Source organism: Pongo pygmaeus, chromosome 18, assembly GCF_028885625.2.
Source record: "Pongo pygmaeus isolate AG05252 chromosome 18, NHGRI_mPonPyg2-v2.0_pri, whole genome shotgun sequence".
Lineage (NCBI taxonomy): Eukaryota > Metazoa > Chordata > Mammalia > Primates > Hominidae > Pongo > Pongo pygmaeus.
In genome coordinates this window covers 70,220,906-70,239,873 of record NC_072391.2, presented here as the reverse complement: position 1 = coordinate 70,239,873, position 18,968 = coordinate 70,220,906, and the positions used below count along the sequence as shown (strand labels likewise).

General features: G+C 44.0%; 1 protein-coding gene and 1 long non-coding RNA gene across 29 annotated transcripts; one reads left to right on the top strand and one right to left on the bottom strand.

The window, feature by feature from the left end:
* Window positions 1–336: 336 nt before the first annotated feature.
* ZNF23 (zinc finger protein 23) lies at window positions 337–16,528 on the bottom strand. 28 transcript variants are annotated; one of them, XM_054453701.2, is made up of 7 exons: window positions 14,429–14,551; window positions 13,923–14,036; window positions 9,497–9,562; window positions 7,086–7,149; window positions 6,783–6,959; window positions 5,972–6,088; window positions 337–2,625 (listed from the first exon to the last, which is right to left on the bottom strand). In XM_054453701.2, the coding sequence occupies exons 5-7, from the start codon at window positions 6,814–6,816 to the stop codon at window positions 833–835; spliced, it is 1,944 nt and encodes a 647-aa protein (XP_054309676.1). In that variant the 5' UTR covers window positions 6,817–6,959; window positions 7,086–7,149; window positions 9,497–9,562; window positions 13,923–14,036; window positions 14,429–14,551; the 3' UTR covers window positions 337–832. The 28 variants fall into 28 exon arrangements, with proteins under 28 accessions (XP_054309676.1, XP_054309677.1, XP_063510053.1 ...); XM_054453702.2 differs by having other exon boundaries at window positions 5,981–6,088; XM_063653983.1 differs by having other exon boundaries at window positions 6,783–6,909.
* LOC134738506 (uncharacterized) lies at window positions 15,050–16,766 on the top strand. The gene is made up of 3 exons (XR_010124227.1): window positions 15,050–15,157; window positions 16,029–16,063; window positions 16,704–16,766. It is a non-coding gene; the product is annotated as an uncharacterized LOC134738506 (long non-coding RNA).
* The last annotated feature ends 2,202 nt before the right edge of the window (window positions 16,767–18,968 follow it).

The window sequence follows — 18,968 nt, the reverse complement described above, 5'->3', positions numbered from 1 at the left end:
GGCTTTTATTATTTTTTTGTAGCAATGGGATCTTGCTATGTTGCCCATACAGGTCTGGAACTCATGGCCTCACGCAATCTTCCCGTCTCAGCCTCCCAAAGCACTGAGATTACAGGTCTGAGCCACCATGCCCAAATACTACACTTTTATATCACAAATTTTACAAAAGTACTTCCCCATTTTGCACTTTATCTTTTAAACTTTAAAACAAAAACATATAGGAATATTTAGTTTTGAGTAGTCAATTTATCAGTACATACCCTGTGGATAGTTTCTGGCTTTCATCTAATGCTTAGGTTTTCTCAATTACATGAAAATTAAAAATGTACTCATATCTTTTTTCTTTTTTAAATAAATCTTTATTTTTCATCTTTTCAAAAGTAATACATGCTTGTTGTCAAAAATTAAACAAATAAATTAATGTAGGTAGAGTATCTTTAGTATGGGTTTTCCTATCCAACAACAAGGCTTCTCTCTCTATTTATTCAAATTTCCTTTGTAAAGTGGCCCTCAGTGAAGACTTAAATTTCTCCATACAAGTCCTCCATAACTGTTTATTTCTAGAAAATCTACTTTTCTTGATGCTGCTGGGAACAAAATCTTTTCATTATATTTTCTAATTCCTGTTGGTACAAAACAAAGCTATTTATTTTTGGATGTTTCTCTTTAACTGGTCATCCTTTCCTGATTAAAACTGAATAGAATAAAAACTGTTTTCATATGAAGACTCTGCCATATTCATGCCCTCTTGGGGGTTTTTCAATGGATGAATCTGATGATACTTGATCCATTTTGGCATTAACCTTAAGAGTTTTCTATATCTTTCTCATTATTAGGATTTTCCTTCACTATGGACACTCTGATGCTGACTGAGCTGGAAGCTAAACCTGAATGCTTTCCCACACACACTACACATATAGGGTTTCTTCCAAGTGTGGACTGTCTGATGTATAATGTAGTCAGAACTAAAGCTGAAGCCTTTGCCACATTCCACACATCTGAAGGGTTTCTCCCCAGTATGGCTTCTCTGATGCCGAATTAAATGGGCATTAACATGGAAGGCTTTTCCACACTCCTTACACTGAAAAGGTTTCTCTCCTGTATGGATTCTCTGGTGTACAATATAGTTAGAACTACAGCTGAATGCTTTCTCACATTCCATACATTTGAAAGGTTTCTCCCCAGTATGTATCCTCTGATGCCTAGTTAGTTTGGCATTGATACTGAAGGCTTTCCCACATTCCTTACATTGATAGGGCTTTTCTCCAGTATGGATTCGGTGATGATCAAGTAGGTTTCTTTTAGAAGTAAAGCATCTCCCACACTCATTACATTCAAAAGGTTTCTCCCCAGTGTGAATTCTCTGATGCCGCATTAGTTTCCCATTAACGCTGAAGGCCTTTCCACACTCATTACACTCATAGGGCTTCTCCCCAGTGTGAATTCTCAGATGCTGCCGAAATTGGGAGTTACATCTGAAGGCTTTCCCGCATTCATTACACTCATAGGGTTTCTCGCCTGTGTGAATTCTCTGGTGTTGGATTAACTTCCCTTTGACACTGAAGGCTTTTCCACATTCAGTGCATTCATAGGGTTTCTCACCTGTGTGGATTCTCTGATGCTGAATGAGTTTTGTATTATTATTGAAGCCTTTTCCACACTCTTTACACTGATAGGGCTTTTCTCCTGTGTGGATGCTCTGATGCTGCCTAAGCTGGGAGCTGCACCTGAAGCCTTTTCCACATTCATTACATTCATAAGGTTTCTCTCCAGTGTGGATTCTCTGATGTTGAATTAATTTTGCATTAACATTGAACGCTTTCCCACAGTCATTACACTCGTAAGGTTTCTCTCCAGTGTGGACTCTCTGATGTGTAATATATGCAGAACTACAGCTGAAGCCATTTCCACATTCCTTGCACTGATAGGGCTTCTCTCCTGTATGGATTCTCTGATGCCTACTTAGGCTTCCATTAACACTGAAGGCCTTCCCACACACCTTACACTGATAGGGCTTCTCCCCACTGTGGATTGTCTGATGTGTGATATAATGGGAACTGTAGCTGAAGCTTTTCCCACACTCCACACATTTGAAGGGTTTCTCCCCACTGTGAAGTCTCTGATGCCAAATTAATTTCTCGTTAATGCTGAAAGCTTTGCCACACTCCGAACACTGATAAGGCTTTTCCTCAGTGTTGTTTTCTTGATGTTGAGTAAGTTGAGAGTCACACCTAAAGGGCTCTACTAATTCTTCACATTTGAAAGGTCTTTCCTCAGAATTAATTATTTCATGCTTAACGAGTTTTGTATCAAAGCTGATGGATTTCCCCAATCCTGCACACCCAGAGGGCTGCTCTCCTGTGATGGTATGACACTGATATGAGTTTGAACTTTGACTAAAAAAACACTCCTCCACAGGGCTTGTCTCATCTTTCACTGTTCCATCAATGGTGCTGCTCTTCTCCTTCTTTATATTTCCTGCTGAGTAGACTTCCTGTTGTTTCTCTAGAAGAGAGGCTTCTGAAAAGTCTGTTTCCTGGGAAAAGTCTCTTTGAAGTTCAAATGATACATTCTCTTTTCGTTCATACATTTCCTTTGTCAAATCATTGTCAGTCTGAATATCTACTACAAAAAACAGAAAACATAAAATGTCATGTAAGAACCATGTTAGGAAAAAGAAGAGAACTGTGCTATAAAAGACCATAATAATCAGGGGGCTCCTTAAAATCACCAGACTAGGTCAAAAAACATAGGGTTTCTCCATAAGGTGGGATAAGTAATTTGTAACTAACTAGTAAAAGAATACAATAAATCCATATATGCTGACATAAAAAGATATCCAAGATACAATCAAATGGAAAAACAAGTTGAAAAAACAGTATGTAGATTTTCAGCTGTGTAAAGAAAAATATAAAAGACAGATATATATATTTGTACATATCTAGAAAACTTCTAGAAGAATCCATAAGAAACTAAATAAACTGGCATAGGAAGTTTGGTGGACTTGCTTCCCTACTTTATACACCTTCTGTACTGTTGAGTAGGTGTCAATATTATGAAAGTAATGAAAAGCAATGAAAGTAATGATTAAAAAAAATCACCATTCCCACTGTGCCTAACACAAGGCCACTGTAGAGAACATAACCAATCACATGAAGGTTAAAAGTGACAGCTGGGCACGGTAGCTCACGCCTGTAATCTCAACACTTTGGGAGGCTGAAGCAGGCAGATTGCCTCAGCTTGGGAGTTTGCAACCAGTCTGGGCAACACAGTGAAACCCTATCTCTACTAAACCACAAAAAATTAGCCGGGTGTGGTGGCACGTGCCTATAGTTCCAGCTACTCGGGAGGATGAGGCAGGAGAATTGCTCGAACCCGGGAAACAGAAGTTGCGGTGAGCCAAGTTCTTGCCACTGCACTCCAGTTTGGGCGACAGAGCGAGACTCCATCTCAAAAAAAAAAAAAAAAAAAGTGACAGTAGTGGAATAAAATTCTAGGTCTTGTCCACCAGATCAGCATTCTTTTAATCACACCATGCTCTTCTACACCCTGCAGTTTCTTCTTAGTTGTTCCTATAGCACTCAGTTCCTTACTAAAAAAAAAAAAGGAAAATGCTGAAGAAGGAAAAGGCACAGGATCCAACAGGATATGGCAACTTGGAAGATGACAAGAGTCAGCAGCACCAGGGAGCAAAATGGAAATAATTTTGTTTCTTTCCTTAGAACGTTAACTGTGGGCTTTCCAAAATTCATCATTCAACTTCATTTCTACTTTAGACAGGCTCTATTTGAGGTCCATCTCATCCCATTTCTTCCCATTCCCCTTCAAATACTGCTGCATTAACCTTGCCTTTTCCTTTCACTTCTTCCTCCAATCCTAAACTTGATCATTCCCTAAAAGTCTTTTTATAATCCCAATAGTCTTTAGAACTAGAACTACTCATCTCTGCATTTGTTCCCAACTTTCTCAAAAGCTGAGTCCCAAAATGCTGCCTCATATTTTTTCATCTTTCATCACTCCTCAACCACATGTAATATGCCCCCTGCCCCAGTATTTCATAATTGCCCTCAATAAGCCCCTCCAATTGCCTGGATTCCCCAGCAAGCACTTTCTAAATAATATTGGTCTCTTCCCAACTAAAAAAATAATACTCATCTGTCGCTATAGACTGAATGTTTGTCCTCCCCACAAATTCATATTCTGAAATCCTAACCCCTGATGTGATTGTATTAGGAGGTTGGGCTATGGCAGAACCCTCATGAATGGGATTAATGCCCTTAAAAAAGAGCCCGGAGAGCTCCCTTTCTTGCCACCATGTGAGGATACAGCGAGAAGATGGCTGTCTATTAGCCAGGAAGCAGGCCCTTGCCAGACAGAACCTGCCAGCACCTTGATCTTGGACTAGAACTGTATGAAATAAATTTCTGTTGTTTATAAGCCATCCAATCTATGGCAGTCTGTTATTGTAGCCCAAACTGACTAAGACATCTATACTATCAGATGTCTAGTCATTGTCTCCAGAAGTCTATTCCTGCTTTGCTGCACTCTCACCAACATTGAATATAATTTAATTATTCTCAATATGATAGGTGAAATATCTCTCGTTTTCATTTCCCTCTCTTGCAGTGAGGATGGCCATTTGACACAGTTACAGCAAATGAGTCAAACAGGTATCACTGAGTGGGCTTCTGAAGATTTTTAAAAAGAAAGTCAACACTGCTGCCATGGGCCTCATGCCCTTTGCCCTCCCTTCTGCCTGCCTAGAGCCTGTTTGATTCCTCATCCCAATTAACCCACACACACTGACTACATTAATGTTTCTATCACCAGCTAGGATCATGATGGATTTCCTGGAAAAGTCAAAGACTTCAGGACAGTCAGCTGTCTACAGAATAAAATACAGGGTCCTTTGATTAAGACCTCACAATATCACTTTTTTTCCTATATTTGTCAAGGCCATTATACGGCAAACTCTCCATTTCCAAAACATGCCTTCCTTGGTCAGATATCATCTGATAGAATGATCAAAAGGAATAAAAACCCACAGAAACCATCTAAGAAAAATGAAGACTCACTGAAAAAATTCAAGAGAATCTCACAGACCCTAAATATAAGAAATAACGGGGGGCCTTGGGGGAATGAGAAGTCATTTGGCAGCTACTCTGCTGGCACCAATTGGAGCCCTGCTCTTCAAGTGTGGTCTGGTAACCAGAAGTACTGGCATCGCCACATCAGCAGGGAACTTCACAGAAATGCAGACTCCACATTTACTGCGTATCTGTAAGACCTCAGGATTCCTTTACACATTCACATTTAAGAAGCAAAAATTAAGAGCACTTCCTGCCTTCCACATTACCTTCCCTGTGTACAGCTGTCTTCCCCAAAACCAAAATAAAAATACTGAACTGAGCACACATTATAAGCTAGGTATTTGATATGTGTTATCTCATTTAAACCTCAACCCACAAGATAGTACTATTACCTCCTTTTATTGTTAACCCATTTTCAGAGATGAGAACACTCAAATAACCCACTCAAAGTCATGCATATTAGGAAGCAGCACAGTTGGGACTGGACCTCAGCAAAGTCTCCTCTAAAGACTGTGCTTTTAACCACTTCTATCTGTGTGAAAAGGCTGTTAATTCTGTATCCTCCACACTATGTGAAGAATGCTTAGAAATGGCAAGGAACCCCCAAACTACTGAGTCCCTTAATTTTGTCTGAGAAAGGCAGGATTCCAAAATTAGGATTGAAGAGTCAGAATGAAGGGTTTGAAAAAAGATCTGTTCTTGGAATTAGACACAACAAACTTTGAAGACAGAAAGATAAGGACTACCTATCTCTATGAATCATCAAAATTTACTCAAACTTCACTCTATATGACTGGCCAATAAACACAGTATGTTTATATGTTGCTAAAGCTGGCTTTATGATTAAAGTGCTAAATTCCAACAGAATGGGAAATATGTACCTCCCTTACCAGTCCGGAGGCCCTGGAGGCCTCTTCCTGCAGCCAGTGGAGATGGGCCCCCCAGCTCACCTCCTCCCTCCAGCTGTGAGATCACAGCAGGTTTGAGAAGTGGAAATCCTGGTTTGGGAGAGGTAAATAGGAGAGATAGATGAATAAACTCCCACAGACAAATTCCTAAGCCTCTTCTCAGATTGTCTCAGCAATGCAGAGGGAAGGTAAGAACCCCAGGAGGTCCCAAGCCTCAGGACTACGGGAAAGTACTGTGGGGTTTAGGAAGGACTAGAGAGACCTTGGAGACTTCCAAGGGCTTTGGGAGGCAAATGTGGGGGTTGGGGGTGAAGGCTTGGGAAAGTGTGGGAGAGCCTGGGAAGGGCCCAGACTGTAGGCCTAGGAGACCTCATGCAGGGCAAGCAGGGAGATTCTGCCCAAAGGGATACCACTTTTTGACCTTGGCCTGAAATATCCAGAGTACACTGAGATCCTTGAAAAGACTCAAGACAGGTAAGATGAGGGGGCAACTGAAGATGCCACTGTGGAACAGGAAGCCACTGGATTCCAGTGTTTCCAAAACATAGCTTTCATGGGTTGGATCAACAGTGCATACCAGTTCCAAGCAAAGTCCTATACAGGCCTACAAAAGGCTTGGCGTTTGCCCCTGCCAGTAACCTCTAAGTCTAGGAGATTAGGAACAGCTCTGGGGTTCTCACTCAGTAAAGGATTACCAGAGATTCCCCCCAGTAACCTGTAAGGGAGAAGCAAGCCAGGAACCCCAATTGGCAGAGTCCAGGTTCCCAGGAGAGAGAGGTCTTACCCAGGGAGGCCACATTCCCATAATTCTCCAGCATCACATCCCTGTACAGGGTCCTCTGTGCAGGGGACAGGCCGTCCCATTCCGCCTGGGTGAAGTACACAGCCACGTCCTCAAAGGTCACCGACTTCTGAAACAACAGGTTCCTGCTGCCCTAGGGCCAATTCCATGGCTCAGGCCCTAAGTGAGGGGCAGAGGGCAGTATAAGGGCTTGGGGAGCGTGCTTGTGAGAGCACAAAATTAATATTAACAACAAGGGAAAGATCTCAGAAAAAACATCGACAAAGTAAACTACAGAGTATCCACCTTCTCCCACAGCAGGGAAACTTCATGCCATTTTTCACACAAATAAGAGGTCACATAAGACAGGCTGAAAGAAAAAAAGTTTCCATAAGCAAATTCTCTAAAGCCAACTCCACTCTTTTAGATAAGCTGCTCCCTCCCAGCAAACTCAAGGCTGATCCACCAGCAGGTCCCACACCACTCCCCTGAGCTCTTGGCTCCCCTGCACCTAACCTCAGCCCTGTTCTGCTCCCCACCCATCGCCCTCATCCTCACAGCTCAAGCCACCCCCAAAGATCAGCCACGGCTTCTGTCTTATCCAGCCCCACTAGATTCCCTTCACAGATCCCCCAACAAGGGGCTGTGCAGCCTCTGCTTGAGCACCTCCAGCCAAGGATGCTCCATGCTGCCCAGGATGCGGGGTCTTCCTGGAAAGCCAGAATTTTCCTTACCCTCTCCCATTCAAGTCTCATCCTTTCCAACTTCTCCGAAACCTTCACTGTTTCTCCAAGAACATTTGGGAAAGCAGGGAGACCGGCCTTCCCACTGGCTGGCTACTCTCCCCTTTGCATCACTAAGCTATGTGGTTGGCACAAGCTCCACCACTCAGGGATGCTTCGTGTCGCTCCCAGGCCCAATCACCCCTCCTGGGCAGCTGCAGCCTCTGGCAGGCTCACCCTCTGCCCACCTCAGCCTGCTCTAACAACCATGGGGGCTCACTGGCAGGGATCTGCTGCTCAACTCCTCTCTGCCAGGATGTGTCTTCCTGGAGTTTACTGACCTCCACCCATCAGCAATTCTAGTCCAACCTCTAGGTGTTTCTGTGAGTCTTCTTTGTGTGACCTTCAACAAGTAACTTCTCTGCACAAAATATAATGTCTTCACTGTGTGCCGCCACCACCACCCCAGTAAGCTGGCACTTCCTTCTGAACTTACACCTCAGCTGGGGTCAGAATCATCCTCACAAGAAACCTCAGCCAGAAACCTGGGGACTGTTCTTGACTTCCCGCCTTCCTTATCACCACAAATCCTTTGACTCTCTATGTCCGAAAGATTTTTTTTTTCTTTGAGTTGGAGTCTCGCTCTGTCACCCAGGCTGAAGCGCAGTGGCGTGACCTCGGCTCACTGCACCCTCTGCATCCCGGGCTCAAGCAATTCTCCTGCCTCAGCCTCCTGAGTAGCTGGGACTATAGGCATGTACCACAAAACCCAGCAAATTTTTCTATTTTTAGCAGAGACAGGGTTTCACCATGTTGGCTAGGCTGATCTTGGAACTCCTGACCTCAAGTGATCCACCCACCTCAGCCTCGCAAAGTGCTGGGATTACAGGCGTGAACCACCACACCCGGCCATGATTTTTCTATCTTAAGCATTACTTGAATTGGATCCCCCTTTAATGATGGCTTTCCTTGATGAAGCCCGTGTCACGGGACCAGTGGGATTCTTCTTTGTGAAGTGGTCACCGTGCTTTTGAATCTTCCTTACAAATTATTCCATACACATCACAAATCTGACCAAGTTAACATCACTGGTTCCACAGCTGTCTTGTGGCTAAGCAGTTCTGAATCACACAATAACTCTGTGATCCTGGGCAAGTTACTCTACTCCCCTCTTGCCTTTTCTTTTTAGGTGGAAAGAGTACAACACAGCGCTTATCACAGAGGCGGTTGTCAGGACCAAACGACCATACGAAGGGCTTAGCATGGCGCCTGGAGCATAGTAAGCCTCCAAAGATACAACTGGTGTGACTGTGGCTATGATTGTTCCCAACCTGTAGTCCATGGATGTCCATGGATGAGCTTCAGGGGATCCGTGAAGTCCCTGAAAATCTATGGAAAATTTGGTTTGCAGGTTTATTTTTCTGCAGGACAGGGTGGAAAGCTCTTCTCAGAGACTAAAGTCTGCATCCTAAGCTTTGAAAGCTTCACAAGGACAATGAGACATTCCGTCCCATGTGACTGTCTTCCCCCTCCCTGGACTCCACTCCCTGTGACCTTCCCTTACCCCTGAATTAGAGGCACAGCCATCCTTCTCTGATCAGGTCCTGCTATTCCTCTTCTCTACATTCCCACCACAGATAGTCTAATCCTCTGCCACTGTCCTCCACTCACATCCCTGCACAGTACATCCCACAGGGGGCGGTTTCCACGTCCCCATTCACCCAGAGCCCTATGCTGGGGGTGCTCCTGTAGAGAGGAGCAGAGACCCTCAGTGTGCAGAAGACCACCACCCTCCTGCTCTCCTGCTCACTCTCCCGCTGCCTCCACTCGCTACTGTCCTGGTCTCTGCCGCCCTCCCCGCACAACACCTCTTTCCCACAAGTTCCAGTCCAGCAGGTGGAAGCAGCTGTCATCCCGAGGCTCACCAGCTCCCCTTCTCAATGTTTTTCAACCTGAAACTGCCCAGAGGAAGAGCTGAAGGACCCCACAGCTCACCTGGGGCCAGGCTGTCAGGTGCATGGCTGCCATCCCCTGGTCCCCCCTCTCAGAGAAGGGCTGGAGCTAAGGAGAAACACAAAGAGAGACAAGTGTGAGGCAAGCCACCCCCACCAGAGCAACATAGCCCCTCACAGAAAATGCAAGACACAGGCAGCTTGCATCCAAATAGGAGTGCGAACACGAGCTGCCCAAGAAGGGAGTGATCTGTTCACTGGCTCAGTGCCTAGGACTCCAGGCTATGACACTGAAATTCACTGCCAGGAACCCTAGGACTTTACAATTCTGATACATATCACACACTCAGAAGAGTATATATATAAAATTTAAAAATAAACTAATAAAAATAAAAAATAAAAAGAAGAAGAGTGCATATAAAACCTGCTGGGCACGGTGGCTCATGCCTATAATCCCAACACTTTGAGAGGCCAAGGCGGGTGGATCACTTGAGCTCAGGAGTTCGAGACCAGCCTGGACACATGGCAAAACCCTGTCTCTATAAAAAATACAAAAATTAGGCCGGGCACGGTGGCTCAAGCCTGTAATCCCAGCACTTTGGGAGGCCGAGGCAGGCAGATCACAAGATCAGGAGATCGAGACCATCCTGGCTAACACGATGAAACCCCATCTCTACTAAAAATACAAAAAATTAGCCAGGCATGGTGGCGGGCGCCTGTAGTCCCAGCTACTCGGAGGTGGAGGCCAGAGAATGGTGTGAACCCGGGAGGCAGAGCTTGCAGTGAGCCGAGATTGCACCACTGCACTTCAGCCTGGGCCACAGAGCAAGACTCGGTCTCAAAAACAAAAAAATATTAGCCAGGGGTGGTGGCACACGCCCGTGGTCCCACCTATTCAGGAGTCTGAGGTAAGAGGATTACTTGAGCCCGGGAGGTCAAGGCTGCAGTGAGCCAAGATCACACCACTGCACTCCAGCCTGGGTGATGAGAGTGAGATGCTATCTCAAAAAAATAAAAAATAAAAATAAATAAAATAAAATGTATGCAGAGCCTAAAACATAAAGCAAAGAGTCATGTATCCACAATTCAGTTCAAGAAATAGGACAATACCAAGATCTTTGACTTATTTCTCTTTCTCAACACAAGTATTATCTTCGGTATCACAGCAGGAGAAGCTGGACTGGCTGGGCTGCAGCCCCAGTACACAGGCCTGGGGAGTCAGACCCCAGGGAGGCAGCACCTGGAGAAGGCAGCTGCCCCCCAGTATCCTGCCCCATTTCCTCAGAGCTCTGAATGTCCTCAAGAATCCTAACACCTCTGGAGAGGTCTTGAGAGGTCAGTCCTCCTAAGGACAGCACAGGCTGTCCTTAGGAAGCTGAGCTGGAAGTTAGGGACCAGGCTGTTTCCCAAACTTTCCAGTCTTCTGACAGTGAATGAGCCAAGGCCTACACTTCTGCATCAGCTCCTGAGAGAGAAGATCACTGTAGCAGCCAGTCCCGTGACCCAGAGCCTCTTGTTCACTGTATTCAAAAACACATGGACTGGTGATTTTCTGACTTTTACTGCCCCTAAAGTCAGTCTTGAAATTACATTTTCCTAAAATATCATCCATTTCTTCCAGGATTTCAACTTTACTAGTACAGAGTTGCAGAAAATACTGGTTTAGGATTTTTTCCATTTCCTCCATATCCAGAGCTAGTTTGCTTTTCCCACTTCTTCTTTTGAATACATGTGCTTTCTAGACCTTTTTCCCAGGGTTAGAGTTAGAGACTAAACATTTATGTCCCTGCCAAATTCATATGTTGAAGCTCTAGCCCCCAATGTGACTGTATATGGAGACGGGGCCTGTGAGGAGGTTATAAGGATAAATGAGGTCCTAAGGGTGGGACTAAAGGTCCTAAGGTTAAATGAGGTCCAATAGGGGTGGTGCCTTTACAAGAAGAAGGAGAGACCCAGAGCCCACGCACCCACTCACTCCCCGCCTCCCCCATGTGAGGACACAACGAGAGGGCTACTATCTATATAAGCCAGGAAGACAGCCCTGGCAGGAGCCAAAATCAGCTGGCACCTTGATCCTGGACTTCCAGTCTCCAGGACTGTGAGAAATAAGTATGTTGGTGAAGCCACCCAGTCTATGGTATTTTGTTATGGCAGCCCAAGCAGACTAATACAGTTAGGCTGAGCAGTGGTTTACTTATTTTAATGTGGTTTCCTTTTATTTTCAAAGAACCAGCTTTTCTAGTTGAGCAACACTACTTTCTTCTATTTGTTTTAAATTCACTAATTCTGCTCTTAGTTTGTTCCTTCAGCTCTTTAAGGGGCAGTGTAAGCACCACTCCAATCCTCTTATCCCATCCTTAGTCCAGTTCTACAGAGGTTAGTCAGCTTTGTGAAGCTGCAACCTACCAGAACCTTCACAAGGACCTACATCACCTATGCCTGGTTCCTGCCCTGGGGCTTCTCTGGTGTCCTATGTGGGACACCTGTGGACACTGGCTGGGCCCTGAAGTGCAGAGGCATTAACACCTGTGGGACCCCCTTGACCAATAAGGGAGAGAAACCAATGGATAAATGTTTTCCCCGTCGATCCCCCAGCAGGGCAGCCTTAAGACTCCAAGGCTCCTCAAAGACCCTGCAAGGCAGAGCCTGTTGAGGGCCGAGCATACCAATGCATCCTTGTACCAGTTCTCCCATTTCTGTTTCACTCCCCTTGTCTTTCACTCTGCCCCTGTGACCATATTCCTAAATAAATTCCTACATACAAATCTTTGTTCCACGTTCTGCTTTTGGGGAAGCTTAGACTACAAAAGGCTTTTTTCCTACCTTCTTGAGGTTGCATGACTTATTCATTTATTTTCATTCTTTCCTATTTGGCAATTAAAGCCTATAAGGCCACAAATTTTCCTCGGGATACGCTATTTGCCACATTCCAGAGGTTTTTATATTTCATGTTTTAATTACTGTTTTATAGTCAGTCAGCAATTCTGTTTTGTCTCTGACCTAGTAATTGCTTAGGATAGTTTGCTGTTGCTAATTTCGTCTAAGTTCTGGCTTTATTGCATGATGGTTATATAACCCAATCTACTAACTTCTACTTTACACATTTTTCAGGGTTTTTTTGTGACTCGTGTCCATTTAAAAAAATATATTATCTGGTGTTTAAAGAGAAAACTTATTCTGTGATGGGAGAATATACAATTCCATTTTTAGATAATAAACCAACTCTACCAATTACATATGTAGTGTGATAGCTACCCCGCTCAGCTAGTCAAGGGTTTATAGTCAAGGGTGTATACCTGCTGCCTGAACCTTGAAGGCCGGGCAGTGAGTCAAGACCATGGGGCTCAGCAGAGGAGCAGGTGTTTGCAAGAACGTAAACATCCTAGAAAGTATATGAGAACCTACCAAGAAAAGTCTCATTGTTTAAATGCAGTAGGCAAAGAGCCAGAAAATTCTCTAAAAAGTTCTTAGAGACGAGGGGCATCACAGGTCTCTAAAGCTGTCCTGCTGCCATCCAGGAGTAAGTATGTAAGTCCTAATAAACTCATCTACTTGCCAAGCTGGACTTGTCCAAGGCATTCTTTGGTCTCTTGGCTCCCTCCCAAGGGGACAGTTTTTTTTTAAATACGATTCCGGGTTTTTTCCTGTTATGACATTATACAGATTGTCTACATAATCCTTGATTACTTTTACCTAATTAAACCAAGATGGCCAGTGAAGAACTAACTCTCACAAAACACTGAGCTCAGATGTGTCATGAGCAAATCCTTTCAATGTTTCGGAAATGAGTAATTCTAACACTATGTAAACCGTAGCAGAGCACAGCAAAGTAAGTTTCCCAATTCTTTTTATGGTGCCAGCACAATACTGATGCAAAAACTACAGACCAGTCTCATTTATGAATTCTAATGCAAAAATTCTATCAAGGAATAGACTCCAGTAGCTCATTAAATACATCATGAGTAAGTAGGATTATCCCACGAAGATAAACAAAGCTCAACGTTAGGATACTAATTAGTGTATTTTTCACATGAATAAATCAAAGATAAACACACTGCCCATCTCAACAGATGCCAAAGATGTTTAACATAATTCAACATTTGTGCCTAATTTTAAAAACTTACATACTAGAGAAACTCTCATATGTAGGAGGTACGTACAAAAATATTATCAGCACATTTTAATAACAAAACACTGAAAACAACCCACATGTCCATTGAAAATACATCGATAAATTTTCATACAGTTTTTATAATGGAACATTATCCAGAAGCTACACACAGAATGAGTTTGGAAACTTAACATTGAATTATGCGAGTCCCAGATGACTTATACACACAACGGTGCCATTTATATGAAGCTCAAAAAAAAAAATTTAAGTACATTGCTTACAGATACATGCATATGTAATTATTTTTAAAAATAATAGGGCTACAATTAACACAAAATTCAAGATAACTGTTACCTACAGGGGTTGGAGGCTGGGAGTTGGGTTGAGGAGGAGGAACACATTGATAAATTCAGCAGTACTGGCAATCTTCTCTTTCTTAATTGGGTGGTGTGTTCATGGATGCTTTTTACTACTATATATATAAAACATATAAATATATATTTTAAATAAATATATAACCCAACAAGGATGGGGTTAAATTGAGGACCCAAAATGTAATCAAAAGAACAGCCAATGTGCCTAACTATACTACAGTGAACATAACCACACTTAAGTGGTAGGAAAGAAAAGGGGTAAGCAACTTTGGAAAAGAGTATTTTAACTAAATACCATAAGAGTAAAGACAAAAAGACCTGTATCCAAGTACTGTACTTTAGGTAGTAAATTTGCTTTTCATGAGGGTATGAATTAGCGATTCTGAAACCACTAAATATATTCTAAAACTGAGTGAATTCGTAATTACGTTGTAGAAGTCATTCCCAGGTCATTGTCAACCCAGAGCCGAGAGAAGCAGGGCTGAGTTACCTTTTGGGACTGACACTGCTCCAGGAGACAATGTCCTCCAAAAGCCGGGCTGCTTCTGCTGCCGGGTGACTGGGAGGGTCTCTGCGCTCCCAATCGGCCCCAATTCATGACCCTATGTCAGGAGCCTGGGAGCACACGGTCCATACTCGGGAGGCACATAGGTTAATCTTCCTGCCAGACCTCAGCATGTCAAAAGACTTGTGGCATCACCTCGTGCCGCTTCATGCCCGCAAATATTCCATATTTTAGCTGCATCGACACATCTTCCCCCAGCCGATCAAGTGCTAAATGCTCGGGGCTTTGTGGCTGGGACAGCAACGTGAGTTTCCCCTTCCAATGGGCGCAAGCTATTGAGCCACAAAGACCAAAGCTGGAGTCGAGGAGCGCGTAAGAGCACCCCGGGTCGCCACCCTGCTCCCTCTCCCAGCCTGGGCCTCCTGGCAGCGTAGGCCACGAGAGACCCAGCAGCACCCACGGTGGGAGTGCGTCTCAACCGGACCCAGAGCCTGGGGAACACGACACAGCCCACAGCTCCCGGAGATCCGCACTCACCTCCGTAGCGGGCGGCTTCCCGGCGCTGCCGGAAGTGCGTCACCAGGCGGCCGGGCCTCTCTAGGAGCAAGGTCGCTCCGCCTCGGTGGTGGTCACGCCCGGCCAGCTGTGGCAGCATCCCTGTCGGCTAGCTCGGGTCTGGCCCACGGTGACTGTTACCCCTGGGGAATGGGGCAGGTAAGAATCAGAGTCAAGCGGGGACCCAGCCCGGGAGGTGAAGCTGCAGGTGCAGCCACGTGTGGGAGTCTTGGAAATGGACCAGTGGATGGCGCGCTGTCGCACCCAATGCCCCCTTTTTCTAACAAATAGTTTGTAATGTCCATCTTATTTTCCTGACCTGATATTCATACATAATGGCCTAGAAAACCATACATAACATAGACACCTACATATTAAAAACTAATGTTATGCCTTAAGTGTAATGAAAGAGAAAAAAAAAGAGGACCCTCATCTGTCGTTTAAAAACACATACTTCAATGTGTTTGGTCTTGGCTGCTGCAGGAGACCTAATAAGGTGGTCGGCTTTACACATAGACGTTGTCTGAATGCCACAGCCACAAAGCTGTGACTTATATTGTTTCAAAAGGCACAAAATTGTGATCCAAAATGGCAAACATGTTTTGGTGAAGTTCTGAATGAAACACAGGACAATCGTCTCTTGATTATACAATAATTACATTCCTAGAACATCAGTGTATGTTAAAACTGTGCAAAAATACATGTTTATCCAGAAAACAGGTTTAGATTCAGATAATTTAGAAATAGAATTTTCACCTACCTGAATGTTCAGCAAGACATTTGAAAGTGTGAACATTTTCTCAATGGGCAGGACTGTCCTGTACATTGCAGGATCCTGGCTCCTATCCACAACGCTAGTAGCAATGTTACCACTGACACCAAATATAACAAAATACCTACCATAAAATTCCAAAATGAGCCCTGGGGGAAGGGAGACAGTACTAAATGCCACTGGATTGGACGACCCTTAAAATCCCCACCCCCTCACACACACCCCAACCCTGGTAATGTAGGCTTTTCTTCCTTCCAGCTCTGATCCATCCAACGCTGCTGCACTGGAGACTGGTATTTGGCTCCCACTTGCCTCTGTGGCCTCTTATCACTCCCATTCATTCCCGGACTCCACCTCAGCCCTACATGCTGAAAATGCTGTTCCCTAAATCTAGAATGCCCTTCCCCTCCCATTCCTACCCTCCATCTTAACTGTTACTGGAAGTGTGAGCTCAAATCCCATTTTGCTGGGAAGCAAGCCTTCCCTGATCACCCAGAATAAGGCAGGACACTCATTTACGTGCCATCACAGCACTGTGTACTTATTTAATGGTGATAGCTTATTCATATGTCTGTCTTCTCTGGTGGCTCCAGGGAACAGACACTGTATCTATCTTGTTCAACATCATCATCCTCAGCTAGAGAATAACCTGGCAGAAAGAAGGAGAGCAATAAACATTTGTTGTTGACAATGGTCCAAAGGCTCCAGCCCTAACTCTTAGGCAGAAGCCTACTTTGTGTGTCCCCAAGGGTAGGATATGTCTTATGCCTTGGACCTTGACAGTGACCATGGCCAGGTGCCCTTCTCTGCCTTGCTCTGACCCTGATCTTCACTGTTTTCCAAAATGAGCTCATTAAGAAAATGATTGGGCAGAGTAATAGCTGGGGATTACATTGCTCTTGTCAATAAGTTCTGGTTTTCACTTCTTTCTAGGGTCAGAAATCAGGAGTGAGGACTTGTTGAAAGAAATAGGAAGGAATCAGGAGATCACATAAATGCTGGCCCCAAATGTTTGCATCATAAACCCATTGCCTAATTTTACAGATGAGAAAATAAAGCTCTCTAAATAACCACAAAACTCCTACTCCTACTTCAGAAATATTGGAAAAATGAGATAATAATGCACAAACCAAGTTTCAAAAGCTCTACGGTAGGTCTGGAGAGATGGAGATCAGTTCTTGTCTGTCAACCCCTGTTCTTCCATTCTTATATGGTTACATCATCTCTAGCAAGGAACATGACAGCTCAGGGAAAAAGCACACACTTCCCAGCATTCTTTAAGGCAAAGTGTGTCCATGTGACCAACTTCTGGCAAACAGGCTGTAAGAAAATGTGATGCTGTGTCCTTAAAGACAAGGGACATGCCCTCCCTGGCCCCAAACCTTCATTGACCAGGTGGAATGTTGACAAGGGAGAGCATCAGAGCATCTTAGACCATGTGAATAAGGGGTGGCTGCTGGGGATGACAGAGCAACTAAAAGGAGGAGTCACAGAGCTGCTATATCAGCCCCAGATGGCTTACTTGATACAAGAGAGAGAAATAAACTTTCATCAAATTTAAACCACATTTATTTGGGTTCTTCAAATTAATTTCCAAGCCTATAGCCTAATACCCCTAGAAATGAGGAAGGATGGAAAAATCACACAACACAACAGTTAAAAAATTAAGCTGGCTCTTCCACTACAGCATTCTAGAAGTTCATTTCCACACTGGGCCTGCAACCATGTAGTGTCAGTTTCCTCCTGCTCAGCTCTAAGGCTTCTTCTCCTGCACCCTTTGTCCCTGCAGCCCCAAGACTTCTCTAAAGCCCTTCCTCTCTGACCACCAGGGAAAGCTGACAATCTTCTCATGTTAAAAAATCTTTTTTGTTGGCCGGGCATGGTGGCTCACACCTGTAATCCCAGCACTTTGGCAGGCTGAGGTGGGGGGATCACCTGAGGTTGAGCGTTTGAGACCAGGCTGACTAACATGGAGAAACTCTGTCTCTACTAAAAATACAAAATTAGTCAGGCGTGGTGGCACATGCCTGTATTCCCAGCTACTCGGGAGGCTGAGGCAAGAGAATCGCTTGAACCCAGGAGGCAGAAGTTGTGGTGGGCTGAGATTGCGCCATTGCACTCCAGCCCGGGCAACAAGAGCGAAACTCCATCTCAAAAGAGAAAAAAATATTTCTTCTTGTTTCCAGTTTTAATAGGACAGAGTAAAGATGGCTTTACCTGCTTCTTCTCATGAAAATTGTTGCAAAACAACAGTCTGGTTGATGTTCATTCCAGGAGTCCAAGGCTGTTTTCACGCTACAAAATTTTTACTTACTTATTGATGTTGTGAGTTCTGTGAACAAATCATTTAATCTATGTGGAGAAATGTGCTAGGGTAGGGTGAGGTCTTATTCTCAAAGCAAGCAAACATATATAGGAATAAGTTTACTAATAAATGTATAAGACATATATCAAGAAAATTTTAAACATTTGGGGACTAAACCAATGAAAACACCTTGTGTAAATGGAAAGGCACAGGTAATCCTTCAGTAGGAAGGGTAGTTTTCTTTATTTAATCCATAAGTCCAATGTCATACCAAATAAAACCCCTATAGGATTTGTTTTAAAACTTGTGAAAATGATTCTAAAATTTACGTAGAAAAAATGTTAGAAGCGACTGGGCACAGTGCCTCATGCCTATAATCCCAGCACTTTGGGAGGCCAAGGTGGGCAGATCACCTGAGCTCAGGAGTTCAAGACCAGCCTGGCCAACATGGTGAAACCTTGTCTTTACTAAAAATACAAAAATTAGCCCAGCGTGGTGGCGCACACCTGTAATCCCAGCTACTGGGGAAGCTGGGGCAGGAGAATTGCTTGAACCCGAGAGGCGGAGGTTGTAGTGAGCCAAGATCATGCCACTGCACTCCAGCCTGGGCGACAGAGTGAGACTCTGTCAAAAAAAAAAAAGAGAGAAGGAGAGAAGGAGAGAGGGAAAGAAAGAAAGAGAAAAGAAAAGAAAGAGAGAAAGAAAAGAAAAAAAGAAAGAGAGAAAGAAAAGAAAGAAAGGAAAGAAAGAAAGAGAGAGAGAGAAAGAAAGAAAGAAAGAAAGAAAGGAAAGAGAAAGAAAGAAAGAGAAAAAATGTTAGATGCTTATAAGGTACTACTGAAACTTAAGAATGCACAAGTATTGAAAGTTGAAGAATGACAAATAGATATATC